At 30.3% G+C, this 17,337-nt stretch overlaps 1 protein-coding gene across 1 annotated transcript; it reads right to left on the bottom strand.

The window, feature by feature from the left end:
- Positions 1 to 6,770: 6,770 nt before the first annotated feature.
- Positions 6,771 to 16,959, bottom strand: LOC107014944 (potassium channel KAT3-like). The gene is made up of 13 exons (XM_015215075.2): positions 16,621 to 16,959; positions 14,082 to 14,297; positions 13,090 to 13,251; positions 12,782 to 12,839; positions 11,335 to 11,652; positions 10,179 to 10,418; positions 9,681 to 9,779; positions 9,476 to 9,508; positions 8,802 to 8,987; positions 8,547 to 8,624; positions 7,811 to 7,856; positions 7,557 to 7,700; positions 6,771 to 6,996 (listed from the first exon to the last, which is right to left on the bottom strand). The coding sequence occupies exons 1-13, from the start codon at positions 16,821 to 16,823 to the stop codon at positions 6,893 to 6,895; spliced, it is 1,887 nt and encodes a 628-aa protein (XP_015070561.1). The 5' UTR covers positions 16,824 to 16,959; the 3' UTR covers positions 6,771 to 6,892.
- Between the last annotated feature and the right edge of the window lie 378 nt (positions 16,960 to 17,337).

The following is a 17,337-nucleotide window of genomic DNA, read 5'->3' as shown; positions in this document are numbered from 1 at the left end:
CCAAGATGGAATTGAACCATTGAGCCTTCAACTCTATGATTTTGTTCCATGCCCCGTTTAGACTTTCCAATAGTCCTACATTATACATTGTTATCATTGATTTAAACAACATATTAATATAAAAATATTAATAGTTAAATATTTACCTCTCAAAAGGATACATCCATCTATATTGAACCGGACCTCCAAGGCGTGGTTCATGCACTAGATGTACAGGAAGATGCTCCATCACATCGAAAAATCCAGGTGGAAGAATCTTCTCCAACTTATTCATAATTACAGGAATATGCTGATCCATCTAAACTAGGTTGTCTTCCCTTAACGTATTAGAACACAAGTCCTTGAAGAACAAACTGATTTCAGTCATAGGTTTCCAAATTCTATCAGGCAAGCCACTAAATGCAACGGGGAGTAATGTTTCCATGAAGACATGACAATCATGACTTTTCATACAATGTAATTTTCCATGCTCCATATCAACACATTTTCCTAAATTTGAAGCATGTCCAGCAGGCATCTTAAGTTGCTCGACCCATTCACAAATTTTACGCTTTTGATCCCTTGTAAATGAATAACTAGCCTTAGGCTTGAAGAACTTGTTGTATTGTTTCTCTTGCAACCATAACTCTTTTCGCCTGCAACATTCAGGTAAGTCCATTTTAGCTTTAACACTATCTTTTGTCTTGCCAGTGACATCCATTACTGTGTTAAATAAATTATCAAAGTAATTTTTTTCAATATGCATGACATCAAGATTATGTCGAAAAAGATTGTCCTTCCAATACGGTAACTCCTAGAATATGCTTTGTTTTGTCCAGTTATGTGCAACACCATATCCATCAAATTTATAGGGTTGTTCTTTTGCGACCTTTGGAAAGTTTTGAACCCTCTCCCAAACTTGTTCTCCAGTTAAGATTGGAGGAGGATAACCTTGTTCAACATAATTCTTTCTGAATGCATTTTTCATACTCCTAAACTCATGATCCCTTGGCAAGAACTGTCGATGACAGTCAAACCAAGAATTTTTACGACCATGTTTCAAAGTGAATGATTTAGTATTTTCCATACAATAAGGACAAGCTAACTTTCCCGCTGTCATCCACCCTGACAACATTCCATATGCTGGAAAATCATTAATAGTCCACATTAAGGCAGCTCGCAAATTAAAATTCTGCTTAAGAGACACATCAAACGTTTCAACCCCTTGAACCCACAATTGTTTCAACTCATCAATCAAAGGTTGCAAGTATACATCAATCAATACTTTTGGATTCCGAGGGCCAGGAATGACACAATTGAGAAATATATATGGACTGGTCATACACATCTCGGGGGGAAGATTATATGGGGTTACAAATACAGGCCAACAAGAATATGGATTTTGGCCTTTTTTTAGTCTTAAGTAGAATGCTGGAAAATCATTAATAGTCCACATTAAGGCAGCTCGCAAATTAAAATTCTGCTTAAGAGACATATCAAACGTCTCAACCCCTTGAACCCACAATTGTTTCAACTCATCAATCAAAGGTTGCAAGTATACATCAATCAATACTTTTGGATTCCGAGGGCCAGGAATGACACAATTGAGAAATATATATGGACTGGTCATACACATCTCGGGGGGAAGATTATATGGGGTTACAAATACAGGCCAACAAGAATATGGATTTTGGCCTTTTTTTAGTCTTAAGTAGAATGCTGGAAAATCATTAATAGTCCACATTAAGGCAGCTCGCAAATTAAAATTCTGCTTAAGAGACATATCAAACGTCTCAACCCCTTGAACCCACAATTGTTTCAACTCATCAATCAAAGGTTGCAAGTATACATCAATCAATACTTTTGGATTCCGAGGGCCAGGAATGACACAATTGAGAAATATATATGGACTGGTCATACACATCTCGGGGGGAAGATTATATGGGGTTACAAATACAGGCCAACAAGAATATGGATTTTGGCCTTTTTTTAGTCTTAAGTAGAATGCTGGAAAATCATTAATAGTCCACATTAAGGCAGCTCGCAAATTAAAATTCTGCTTAAGAGACATATCAAACGTCTCAACCCCTTGAACCCACAATTGTTTCAACTCATCAATCAAAGGTTGCAAGTATACATCAATCAATACTTTTGGATTCCGAGGGCCAGGAATGACACAATTGAGAAATATATATGGACTGGTCATACACATCTCGGGGGGAAGATTATATGGGGTTACAAATACAGGCCAACAAGAATATGGATTTTGGCCTTTTTTTAGTCTTAAGTAGAATGCTGGAAAATCATTAATAGTCCACATTAAGGCAGCTCGCAAATTAAAATTCTGCTTAAGAGACATATCAAACGTCTCAACCCCTTGAACCCACAATTGTTTCAACTCATCAATCAAAGGTTGCAAGTATACATCAATCAATACTTTTGGATTCCGAGGGCCAGGAATGACACAATTGAGAAATATATATGGACTGGTCATACACATCTCGGGGGGAAGATTATATGGGGTTACAAATACAGGCCAACAAGAATATGGATTTTGGCCTTTTTTTAGTCTTAAGTAGAATGCTGGAAAATCATTAATAGTCCACATTAAGGCAGCTCGCAAATTAAAATTCTGCTTAAGAGACATATCAAACGTCTCAACCCCTTGAACCCACAATTGTTTCAACTCATCAATCAAAGGTTGCAAGTATACATCAATCAATACTTTTGGATTCCGAGGGCCAGGAATGACACAATTGAGAAATATATATGGACTGGTCATACACATCTCGGGGGGAAGATTATATGGGGTTACAAATACAGGCCAACAAGAATATGGATTTTGGCCTTTTTTTAGTCTTAAGTAGAATGCTGGAAAATCATTAATAGTCCACATTAAGGCAGCTCGCAAATTAAAATTCTGCTTAAGAGACATATCAAACGTCTCAACCCCTTGAACCCACAATTGTTTCAACTCATCAATCAAAGGTTGCAAGTATACATCAATCAATACTTTTGGATTCCGAGGGCCAGGAATGACACAATTGAGAAATATATATGGACTGGTCATACACATCTCGGGTGGAAGATTATATGGTGTTACAAATACAGGCCAACAAGAATATGGATTTTGGCCTTTTTTTAGTCTTAAGTAGAATGCTGGAAAATCATTAATAGTCCACATTAAGGCAGCCCGCAAATTAAAATTCTGCTTAAGAGACACATCAAATGTTTCAACCCCTTGAACCCACAATTGTTTCAACTCATCAATCAAAGGTTGCAAATATACATCAATCAATACTTTTGGATTCCGAGGGCCAGGAATGACACAATTGAGAAATATATATGGACTGGTCATACACACCTCGGGTGGAAGATTATATGGTGTTACAAATACAGGCCAACAAGAATATGGATTTTGGCCTTTTTGTAGGTCTCTCGTGAGGTCTCTTTTCTAGGTCTCTTTTTGGCCTTTTTTTAGTAGTGTAGCTGGATTTGATGTTAAATTTAAAATTTTCAAATTCATTGTATTGGGGAATAATGCAACTCCGTAGAACCATTACGAGTTAATAGAGGTGAAGGGTAAACTAGCAGTCATTCATCATAAAGAAAGGCGCACATGAATATATCTACTTGCTTGTTTTAGAACAATCTCGAAGAGAAGATGAATGGAAGAGTCATATCATTCAATCTCATTCAACATGGAAGGACATACAACATGAAGTCATATTTTCATGCAGATTTACGTCTTGGGATGGGGAGATTTTACTCACCGTGAATTTGATAATATATTGTCATAATACATAAATATGCTTTTTAATTTGTCTTAAACTGTCATTTATGTCCTCTAACTTTGGTGAGTACAAGTAAACAGTTAAACTAGTATAAAATTGAACAGATAGACATAACACATTCTATGTGTCATAAAACACAGATGACGCTACGTAGGATGTGAATTGCCACTAAGGACATCATGTAAGATGCGTGTATTCTGCTTATTCAATTCTAAACACGTTTAAGTATCTACTTGTGTACACCAAAAGTTAGAGGACATAGATATCAATTGAGGTCAATGTAGAAGTAAAAATATTGAGACTTAGAGAGTAGTTTCTGCATTAAAACTGAATTTTAGTGCAATGCCTTGATGATAAATACATAACACAACAAGGCTATTTTTTCCTCAAGAGACTAATGATCATAGAAGAATCAACTATTGTAGTTGCTCTTAAGTTTTTCGAGTAAATTGATAGTAGGCTACTTTTGTTAGTCATTCTTCACTTAAATACCAGTATCTCCTTCAAACGATTGACCAGAAATTTTAAAAGTCTATCATATATATTTTTTTAAAAAATAAACTATTTTTTTCTATTTTTTAATTAAAAGATATTATAATTAAAAAAGTAAAAACATTTAAAAAAGTAATATAACATAATGTGAAATATATTATTTTATTATTTTGATCAAATTTTCTCCAAAAGAATTTCTCCTTACTACATAACTGCACAACTATACATTTGGTTGGATTGTTCAATCAAATTAAATGCATTTACATTGGATTAATAGAATTTACTAACTTCTTCATTTCATTCACTTAAGCCATTAAATAATTTCCCCCTTTTTCACTCGTCCGTTTCAACAAATCAAGTGTTTTAATATTTTTTTTCCATATAATTTTAATATTAAATAACTATATAAAATAACAATAATCAAATTCAAAGTTTTCAAAGTATCATTAATAAAATGAATTTAATAAAATATATTCCATCCGTTTCAAAAAAGATGACCTAGTTTGACTTGGAACAGAAAAGAAAGAAGACTTTTTAATCTTGTGGTTCTAAATTAAAGTTATGCCAAATATACCAAAATGTCCTTTAATCTTGTGGTCTTAAACATGTCACGTGGAAAGTTAAAGTTAAAGCGTTGCCAAAAAAAAGGGATCATTCTTTTAGAAACGAATTAAAAAAAAATAGAAACATTCTTTTTTAAACAGAAGAAAGTACTTAATAATGTTTTTTAGAGTGTCCCGTCATCATGGGCCATAAAAGGAGAAGTACTTAAAGAATTTTCTAATTTCCACCCATAAGAATTAAATGAATTTCTGAAGAAGATATTAATTGTTACATTTGTCACTTGTTACAACAAAAATTCAATTTTTTCTATATATGACTATGAATTAAATTTTATTCATCTGATACTAATTGAATATATATAGTGGTGGTGGTGGTTGGGGGTTGGGGGTGGGGTGGGGGTATATATATTGCTTGTTGAAGGTCTTTCAACATAAACTAGATAAATACCATTGCCTCTTGCAAATTCAAAGCTTAAGACATGATTTTTTGTTATTCAAAGTTGGCTTTGGTGCTCACTCTTCTTCTTATTTTCAATACAAGTATGCCTCCTCTCTCTAACGGAAACGAATTCAAGATTTTAAGTTCATAATCTTTTACAAGTAATTTCAAATTAAATTAACTTAAAATATTCATTGAATTAACAATCGAATGTTTATGAATATTTTTAGTGAATTTTTCAATACATATTACAGGTATTAACAAAAGCTATTGAAATGACATAAATTTGTAACTAAAATTTGAATCCCCTTTTAAATATACACACAAAATCTTGCAAAACTTGATTATTATTTTTTTGAGAATTTTGTAATGTATCATATGTGAAATTTTAGGTCTTAATATTTTTATTCCCCCCCCCNNNNACCCTCATCTCTCACGTTTCAATTTATGTTACATTTTTTATATTTCGAAAGTTAAATGAGTTTTTTATTTGGTGTGAATATTCATGTCTTTTAAATATTTTAAATTATATTATTAATTATTGTGATTTATAATATTTTGCAGGTACTAAATTTATGAAAGTTTTAGCACACTCGGATACAGGCGCAAAGCAATACGAATGCAATTTTAATGTTGATTGCAAAGGGTTGTGTACGTTTTTTAATAGTGGATTTCCAGTTTGCCTTCCAACAAAAAATTGCTACTGCGTTCCATTTCCGTGCTGCTAAATAATAATATTTCGAGTTTAAGTTATATACATTATATTAATATAAGTTATTTGTATCGATAGTATATAAAATATAAACTCTATGGTCCTAAATTGTTACAAGATCATCAACTTCAAGTTTCAACCGATTATGTAGTAATATTTATGTTGTCTTAATTTTGCTATGTATGAAATCAAATGCTAATTCAAAAAGAAATTGAATAATCGGCAATTATTCAATTCTTGATTATTTGTGTTGCTTCATACGATGTTCATATTGAATTCGTGTTGTAATTATTTAGTCTTCCGTTTCAATTTGATTATTTTAGTTCGATTAAATAGTTTTTATTATTCTTTAGTTTCAACATAACATATTTAAGATTAAAGAACATTTTAATATATTCTATACATCTTTAATTTAAGATCATAAAATATAAAAATCTTCTTTACTTTCTTAAACTTCGTATCAAGTTAAAATTAGATAAATAAATTAAAATGAAAAAAATACTTTGATCTGTCTTCGGAGAACCATCATGATACTTTAAACTCACATCTATTTTTTTAAGAACATTTTATTGTTGCGAGTTCTTTAAAACCACCATATTTTTTAATGTCATCTCAAATTAAAGTCCATTCATTATTGAAATCCACTGCATCATTATAAGTTTTGACACCATCCTTACACGAAAACATTGTTTGCCATCCCCTTACCATATCATTTACAATGAGTTATTTTGTCGTTTTGATTAATATAAAATTTTATATCGTTTTAAAATTTTTGTTAATATTTTATACCCTTCAGGCTCCGAACTCTTATTTATTCTATTATATATGTTCAATCTCATTACCATATATTTACTGTCAGATTCAATATGGGTATATCAACACACAAAATATTCTCAGTACATTTTTTTTTCCCTCAAAAAATATACAAGTGATCATCCTCTCTCAGAGCAGCCAAATCCTCTACTTGAGAACCATCCGCCATGAGAATCGTACTTCCTCTTCTCCCAAACTTACTTTCTGCATCCACACCAAATATAGGATTAACAACGGATTTTAATCGGATCAATGGAAATGAAATTGTTGAAATGCTATAAGATAGGGGTGTCAAAAATGAACCAAAACATATGTAACCCGCCCAACTCGCCCAGAATTTTAAGGGTTGAGCTCAATATAATTTGAATTGGGTTCAATCTCAACCCATTCAACCTGTTTTAAATTTTTTTATTAAGTTATGTTCCTATATTGAAGGTATGAATTATTATCTATTAAACATCTTTTAGGATTTATCTATCAGTTTGTTACTTTTTTAACAAAAATTTTTTAAGCGGAAATTCAAATCGTGATTATAAAAGTTAATCATCAATATGTTAAATTATTGAGATTAATCAGATTAAATTGCGCGGGTCAAGTCCCAACCCGTTTTTAGCCCATTTGAGCTCAAAGTAAACTTGGACGGGTCAAGACCCAACCCGATTTCTATTCAACCCATTATGATATTTTCAATTTCAACCCAACCAGCCGATTTGACACCCCTACTACAAGATGTTATATTTCAAATTGAATGTACTAATGATCACCTGCTATACTATGAAGATTTTCAATTGAATCAGGTAGATGTATAAGTTTTCCTCCTGATTTTGGCTTATGATCCGGGTGATATCCGTGAATTATCACTCTAGTCGAAGGTGTTTTTGATAACGAAGAAGTAGTTGCCGATAACTCTGCATACGAAATGAGGGATTATAATATAAAGAAGTAAACACATAAATATGCGGTCTTCATAAGCCTTATTAAATGTGAAGTTTGTAATCTTAAAAATAAGACAGGTTACCGTTTTCTTGTTGGTCTTGAGCTCCGGCCTCATTCATTGATGCTTCCTGCAAGAAAACGAAACAAACATAAAAAAGTTATTTAAAAGATTTGGACTCTGCATCGCCATTTGGTTGCAGTTATAAACTTAGTTTGTTTTGCATATATTAACTGTGTCATGAAAGAAGAAAAATCATAGTAACATTTTGGCGGAATACATCGATAGTCTACGTCTCTTAAATTTGTCATTAAATTTCATTTAGATATATATACTTAAATGTGTTTCTATTAGACAATTCTGACTATATTTTGAAAAAGATTATATCGTGTGTATTCAAGCGTCCATTATATAGATACATTAAACACTCAAATATGTCAATTCATTTAATTATATATATACATTAGCCTCAACAAGTCGTACATCTTTATGCTTGTTCCAATTGATATTTACTTGTATAATTAATTAAATTAAAGAAGCTGACATATATTATGTGACTACAAATGCGAGCTTGAATACACACACAAAAATTTGAAACAAAAATGTCTAAGAGAAAAACATTATCATATTTCACAAGTTTAATAAAAACATGTCATAAATTGAGTGTCAACATGAAATTTATTGACAAATTTAAAAGATTGTCGACGTATTTAGCCTAACATTTTTCACTAACATAACAACACATCCTCGAATTAATTACTGTATGAAATTAAGTTTATATTCTGTTTTCATATATAGTTTACCACAAAAAGTAAATTACCTCACTAATTAAATCATCAAGAAATTCTGATACTAGCGGCATCTCAGCTAGCTCCTCATTTTTCAATCCCTTCAAATGCTGATATATAACACCAAAAATTAACATCAACAAGTAACAAGTGCGACACGTAACTACCAGTTATTATCTCAAAAAGTTATTTTTCTCATTGATTCTAATTTTCTTCATCAAAGAAACCGACTTTCTAAGATAATAACTATTAATTGAGTAACGGGGGAAAATTAATGTATAATGCACCTGAATAAAATTAGTGTGAATTATTTTTCCATCTTCATGAAGGGGTTGTACCAATTGCTTGAAATGATGATGACTAATACGAACAACTTGAGAAAGCCTTTTAGTTCTCACTGTGAAAGGTTGAGGGATATTGAATATTACACCTATTTCTCCAAACATTTGTTGAGATCCCAACTTGGATAAAAACTGTAAACAAAAAATAGTGGTAGAAGAAAATATTATTAAACATATATAATCAATTAATTATACATGAATAGTCTAAGAGGTTTATTTTGATATGTTCGTGCTAGGTAGAGAAAAGGGGTTCAATTGAATCCTATCTGTTAAAATAATACTGTGAAATTTCTGACTCCACCACTGGATGTTAAGTCAGGATTTGAAGTTTATGTGTTCGCGATTCTAGAATACAACCAACAATGCTAGTTTTAGGAATTTGAATTGAATTTCTATGCTTATTTTAATTAATTTTTTTACAACTAACTAAATCTAAACTTCTTCACTATTCGTACAGGCTTGACGGAGTGAAGCTGTATTGAGGAAATCATTTTATCTCAATCAATCAAGATTGTCTCACCTTATTATTTTTTTTAACATTGATGACGAATTAACACAAACACAAAATTCAAATTAAAGTTATTGAGTTAAGTCGAAGAGAAAGAGATATAGGTACATACTTGTTCCATTCCGTTCTTGTATGTTACAACATCCTGCAGTGGTCAATTAATTGTTTAGTTAGTAATAAATGTATCTTTCGTGTATTCGTGTCACATCTTTCACAATTACACTATTTTTGAAAAATTCGACACACATTCGATTCGATGATATTTTTAAAGAGTAAGAATTAATTAAAACTTGACTGCTGGAATGAATGTAACGTACCACAGCCCCAGATACAATAATGTAGAAATCTGTTGGTATCTCATTTTGTATGACAATATCCACTTTTGGTGGAAAATATTCTGCTTTTATTTCTGATACCTACATTATAAAAAAAATAATAATAAGAAAATACTATATTTTTGGAGAAGACACAAGTACTCCTAGATTATGATCGAAATTCCAGAGACACACCTTAATTAAATTAAGGTCTTATTATCCCCGAACTCATTTTATATATAATATTGTACACCTTTTGACTTATGTCGCACATTCCATGACTCCACGGAATTGATGCACGTGGAGATGTTTGGATGTTACGTCAGCAAAAATAGTGTACAAAATTTTAAAAAAAATGAATTCAGGGGATAATAGGACCTTAGTTTAGTTCGAATGTGTCTCTGCAATTCGGGTCATAGTCTAGGGAGGTACTTCTAGCTTATCCCTTATATTTTGTGTCATCCAATCAAATATCGTAACATAAATTGAGAAAGAAATTACCAATTGGACGATAAAGTCGTCGGAGACTCCTTTGAATAGATGGGAATTTTGTAGAGTGGTACGAAAGAGTTGTTGTAGAATGCTAGATCTAATAGCCTTTGGCAAGTCTTCTAAAACTTGTTCTTGTTGTAGTTCTGCTGTCTTGAATTTCAGTGTCAAATGTGCCAACATTTGTTCTCTTAGCCCTTCTGGAAGTCTATTCTTTTTTGCATACCTCAAAATCTCATTGATAGCATCCCTCTACATGCACACATTTAATAAGTATAGAAATATGTCATTCTCGATCGTTTCTACTCATCCTGCTAATAGTTTCACATATTTGTTGTTGTTACTATGGGGTAGTATACTCATGAAGCATAAGAATATAATTTTACTTGTTGGTGCCAATTGGACCAGGGGTGGACTTAGAGGTTACCGAGGGGATTCAGTAAAAAATTATGTTGTATATTTAAGGTACTTTTAAGAATTTTCATGTCTATATTAATTTTGAACCTCCTGAATGTAAGATTAGAGGCTGGCACTACAACAAAAATGACCATTAGCGTCATTAAATTCTTAATTGCCGCTAAACATGTATTTTTAGCGGCAATTGTCACTTATGTCCCTAAAGCCTTTAGCGATATTGATTCTAATGACACTTAACCAATGCCGGTAAAGACGTTAACACTCTTTATTAGTGTCAATATTTAATGCCGCTAAAAATTATTTTTATTGTAGTGTGGCTTAGTGCTTGAGATTCCAAGATCAAATCTTAGGCACTACTCTTTTCTTTCCGAACCTCATTAATGGAAATCCTGGATCAGCCACTGAATTGGACGGTGTGCAGACTTTTGTTGCTCTTATAAAACTTTTGGCCTGTAAGGTTGCATGTTATGACAACTCGAGCTTACTTGATCTGTTCAATTGAGACTTTATAATGCAATCACATTCTCTAGTCCAATTATTGTTTTCATTTCTGTATTTTTTATTTATCCACTAGGTCAGTCTGATCAGGTTGGTTCTTTAAATTCGAGGATCGAATCAGTATATTAATACTGATTCGATCCGAGCTTTCTTTATTGAGAATGCTCATGTGATGAGGATTCTCAATTCTTTTTGAAACTAACTAAAAAGAAAATAAAGTCACATAAATTAAGACAGATGAAATATTACGTACCATGACGAAGGTTCGGACAGCGGTATGGACAATAAGGTTAGTCATGTTGCCAATCAAGTATGCAGTAAGGCCAATGTTGAAAAGCATATAAAAAATGGTGAAAATCTTTTCTTCAATATTCACAGCATGAAGATCACCATAGCCAACAGTTGAAAGTGTAACAATAGACCAATACATTGAATAAGTGTATCCTAGCCATATACTTCTTGATTTGAAATCAGGTATATTTGCTCCCATCCATGTTGATTCTGAATTATGATAACGTGTTGCCAACCAGTAATAGAAACAACCAGCTGAATGCACTGCAAATAGTGTCACCTATTCGTACGACAACACGCTCGTACAGTCAGACTTCTCTATAGCAATATTTTGTAATAATATTTTGTTATAACAATTATGTCTTCAAAGTTTGATTGTATATGAATATCGATCAATGTCTATATTATATAGAGAAAATTACGCGGTTAAGCAAACTTATACTACTTAAGTACTCATCATGGCTATAGTTTTCTATACTTACCACTCACGACTAACATTATGCATTAATTACGTGGGCTGATTTTGAGTTTGTATACATTTGTATATGTATAATTCGTCAGAATATACAAAAACATATGTATATTATACAATTATCTAATCGATATACATATAGAATTCACCTCTCTCCCACTATCACCCTCTCTCCTCCCTATCCCAGTCTCGCTCGCCTCTCTCCTGTCTCTCCTAATCTCGCTTGTCATATATACAAATGCATATGTATAATATACAATTATCTAACCGATATACATATACAATTTACCTATCTCCCAGTTTCGCTCGTTTCTCTCCTCCCTATTACATGTAGCTTCAAATTGTAATTATCAAATTATAACTATGGAGAATAGTTAGGGTATTTTGAGTGGCTATATGTGAAAGCTCCCCTATATATACTTATGCTTCTTTGTTTCAATTCAAGTGTGTTTTAGTTTGATAAGACACAAAATTAAGGAGAATAGTGAAGATATTTAAATTGTGTAGTCTTAATCAAACTATAGATATATGTAATGTATCAAACTTTTTTTTTAAAAAAACTTTGTAATCTTAAATCTTAATATGTTCAGATTACACAAAATAAAAAAATAAAAAGAAATAATCTTCGTTTAAATATAGACAGTAAGATATTTAAATTAAAATTGAGAGAATATTTAAACTCTCTTACTCCCTTCATCTCATGAATTTGTGTGACATTATTTGACAAAATTTAAGAAAGAATATTTTTTGTAAAAAACAGTTTATCGTCTAAACAAAATTTAAATTAAATTACTTATTTTTTAATTATAAAAAAATATTTTTTAAGGGTAAATCTAAAATTAATATCTCACATAAACTGAGGCCGAAAAAGTATATATTTATGATCAAGACAAAATAATAATTAATGTGATATATAGCTAAGATTATGAGTACTTACACAAATAAGTTTAAAATATCTCGTCCAAAAGTAGCTGAATCTAGTGTCCTTCTCCAACCTAGAAAGCAAGGGAAGAAAAATTAGTTGATTGGTGTTTGCTTGCTTGAGCGTTATTAATTAAGTTGGTCAAACTGATTTATAAGTATTTTCAACGCATTCGATAAAAGTCAATAACTTGTATTTCAACTATTTATAAGTAAAATCATAAGTTAGTCATTAAATTGTGTCACGTGAAATTATTTTAGAAAAAAAAATTTCATAATCAAATTTACCAATCAAATTGTGTCAAGTAAATAGAAGAAATATACCTCGAGAAGAATTTACTAACACGGCGGAGTCGCCATAGTCTTAACAAGTTAAGGAAGCCAAATACTTGTCCTCTACTAGTTTTGCCAGTGACAACTCTGTATATGGCTTGAAATGGTAGAGTTGAAGCTACATCCATTGGAAACCATAGATGTGTGACATACCTTTACAAACAAAAGAAAAACAATGAAATTAATTGTATTCTCCATATTGGCAAAAAAGTAGTGGTGTACTGTACGTGATTGGGTTAGTTTGGGTTTATCAAATATCAAATCAAATTATTTGTGTCGAATTTTTAAATGTATAAATCAAATCAAACCAATAAAATTTGAATTTTTCAACCTCGGGTTATTTCGGATTTTTTCAGATTTTTCGAGTTTTTTTACGGTAAAGTATTCATACAAACATATAAGTTATTTGTACTTCAAATATTTCTTTAAACCTATCAAAATACAACTATATAAGGTGTATCTTAAGAAAATAATATAAAATATGATATGATTAACGACACTAAAATATCCAACAAAAAAATAATAACGATGACATCACGTAAAACAAATGTTGCAAATGAATAAGTTATAATGAAAATGATCATAATATAAAAATAATAAAAAAATATTAAATAAGATTAATAAGTATTAGTTGCATGAAATATATAATTCTTAGTCTCAATAGGGGTACGTATACCGTCAAACATTTCAATAATAATATCATTTGTCTCGATAGTTTTTAGTTATTAACGCGAATACTATTATATGAAATATATAATTGTCCTATCTCAATTTATATAATTCATTTTTCTTTTAATTAGTCAATCCCAAAAAAATCGACACATATCTATCATTTGTTTCAGGTTCTTTCTTAAAATTTGTGTGAAGACAAACTACAACATACTAAAATTGGAACATAACATGAATATACGTTTTGAAGAAAACTTGATCGTTATAATGAAGCATTATTTTCAAAATGACTGTTGTAGAGAGATGTAACGTACCTTAAAGCAATTTTCTTGTGTTCTTCAACAAGTAAGTAAGTAGATTTGTCCAAGTATGCAACAAAGAAAGTGAGTATAATGTCAATAGCAAAGAAGGCATCAACCACTAAATCAACAGGCAAGAGTGCTCCAGTAGATGCCTTGCTGAATGCTAACTCAAAGGGAGATGACCATGCTGAGTACACCACTAGTACAACAAGAAATGCTTGCCACAATCTACATTTGCCAAAGGTTCAAAAAAAAATAAGAATTATATTTTTTGTTATAATAGAATGATTGCATCTGTTTTAATTTATGTGAACTTACTTTTTTTCGTGAAAAATAAAATATATATATGTTTAATATATGCAAATAATATGGGAGGTGAAGTTTGGGTAATGAGGATAGGGCTATACGGGTGGGAGAAGATAATCAATGTGAAACGATTATGAGGAAGTTATTTATTTATTTAGAAGTTTATATTTTCTTCTGTCATTTTATTTACCCACGGTTAATTTACTACAATAAAATAATTTTTAGCGATAATTAATCGATATAACAGCAAAAGAGTGTTAAACTCTTTAACGGCATTAATTAAGTGTTATTAGATTCAATGTTGCTAAAATTTTTAGAAACATATACAAATAATATTAATTACTGTTAAAAATATATATTTAGCGACAATTGTTAACTAATTGCGGTAAAACTATTTTTGATGCAGTGATTGTAGTTTTATTTTGATTCATCATTGAGGTTAACGGAAAAGTTAGAGCAGATTTGCTGCCTGCGTACGTTAGTGGAAAAATGAATATGGATATTTAACACGAGAATTTAATAAAGAGAAAATTTGTACTAATAATTACAAAAAATTTTAATGTTAAGAATTAATTCTGCTTTGGTAAAGCAAAAGACCTTTCTTTTTTCTACCAAAAAAAAAAATAAAATCTTTCGCTATAGTAGAAAGAAAATAAGTGGGATCGAGTCGAGCGAGAGCAAAGTAAATTTTAATGGTGAACTATCTTTACCATCTCATTTTAGACGTAGAAAGAAGAATAACAATGCTAGGTTAAGCCATAAATATTGAGTTTATATGGACCAAGCTACGAAAAAGATATGTAAATTTTTATCATGTTGTCCTAAAAAAATAATTAGATGCACAAATAGAAAAAAAATAGATTAGAATAATTGTGATCTCTCAAGTTCCAAAAATGTAAACGTCAATAAGAAGTAAGTTTTGTCCCTTCCAATCAATATTGTCAAAAGACTCCATGAGATCCATTGAACATGGTTTTTATAATCAACATAAAGTCAAAGCTCTACTCACTATTAAGCTTCATTAAAGTCCCTTAAATTTAGGCTAATCATGTTAACAAATACTTACTCCGTCAAGTATTATTTGTCATGGTTTCTATTTTTAGAGTCAAACTATAAAAACTTTAATTAATATTTTAAGATGTATTTTTTTATCATATTAATATACAAAAAAAATGTAATTTATAGTACTTTTTATATATTTTCAGAATATCTAATTTTTTTGTTTAAAATATTAAATTAATTTGATTTAATTTACCTTTGAAAATTTGTCAAATTAACTTTAGATAACGCAACATGACAAACAATTTCGGACAGAAAGAATAGTAATAACACTCTTCTTTTCATTCGATATTCAATATTTAATGAGACTCGATTAAATTTTCATTTTATGTCGATGAAGTTTTAAATAAATAAATTTGTATTCAGTAGATTAGTTTTAACTTCTAACTACCACTCATAAAAGTCAATGGTGTCATGTGTCATTGGAAATTAAAAAGTTATCATCTTACATAATTTCTTAGCTAAACAACAAATTCGAAAGTGTCACACTTTGTGATTTGAATTTAGAATTTAAATCTTATTTTTCACTCTATTTACAAGTATAATTTTCCTCTTTTTTAAACTTGCTATGATGATACGATGTTCATACTTGCAAAGAAACATGCACATATGAATAGTCCTTCATCTCGATTTATTTGACGATCTTTTATTTTAAGTCAATGGCGAAAAAATGACAAATTATAATTATGAAATAATTTGATATTAAATTTTACATTTCATTTTTAATAAAATGATTTATAGCTGTAAAAATTTCTCAAGCTTGCTTTACTTTATAAAAATATTGTTTTCTTAAATATTATGCTCAATCAAACACAACTTCATATAAAATTCATATAAAATTGAGATATCAAAATCTCTCCATTTTAATTTACTTAAGTTACTTATACTTTTAGTCGGTTTAAAAAATAATATTATTCTTTATATCTAGTAATTATTTACACCCAATATCATATAAAGAATTCAAAAAAATATTTTTAATATTATTAGTTTAAGTTCATAAGAGTCAAAAAATTCTCTTCATTTTTCTTAAATTTTGTATCGAAAAATAAAAAGATAAAAAATAAAATAAACAAACTAAAATTTTTCTTCTTTGATTTTAATTTTCCTTCGATTAAAAATATTTCGAAGATAATAAGTATTAATTGATCGATAAAAAATTTCGATAGAAAGGAAGTAAACTATTTACCTGTATCTACGATCATAAGGAGCAATAAGAAATCTCTTAAGCCTAACTGAGCTTTCACCCATCACTGTTCCAAAAGCTGGCAATAAGCTACTTGAAAGTGAAGCTAAATTTCTGATTTCGCCACTCGAATGCCGTCGGAATAACAACGGCATCGGAGACCTCGTCTCCGATAACGGCATCGGAGACCGAGTCGTCTCCGACATTTTTTTTAGCTAAGAAGATAGAGAGAAGAAGGGATTTTGAGAGGTTAAGTTTGTTGAGGATAGGCAAGAGACTTAGTTTTAGTTGTTATATGTATGTATGACCTCAGGGGCGGAGTTAGTAGCCTGCTTATAAATTCAAATGAACTAAATAGATTTTATGGGTATATTAATAAAAAAAATTATTAAGATATATTAGAAAATATTATATATAAATTTAGTTATTATATATTACTTAAAATCATTATTATAAAATTTAAAATAAAGTTGAATTTAGGAGAATTGTATGACATGTTGAGGTAAGGGAAAGTTGTGTTAAGCATCATCATGTAGACTAATAATATTATAAAATGCAGATAACTTAGTTATTATTATAGCTAGAGAGAGAAAAGAGTTGACATTCACGTATATAAACATTATCTTTGATCTATAATTGAAGTATATCACTATACTAGAAAAGTTGACAAGTCCAAAAAAAGGAATATATATATATATATATATATATATATATATATAT

This window comes from Solanum pennellii, chromosome 1 (assembly GCF_001406875.1).
Source record: "Solanum pennellii chromosome 1, SPENNV200".
NCBI lineage: Eukaryota > Viridiplantae > Streptophyta > Magnoliopsida > Solanales > Solanaceae > Solanum > Solanum pennellii.
The sequence above is the reverse complement of the archived record's forward strand: the minus strand, read 5'-3'. Positions and strand labels throughout refer to the sequence as shown.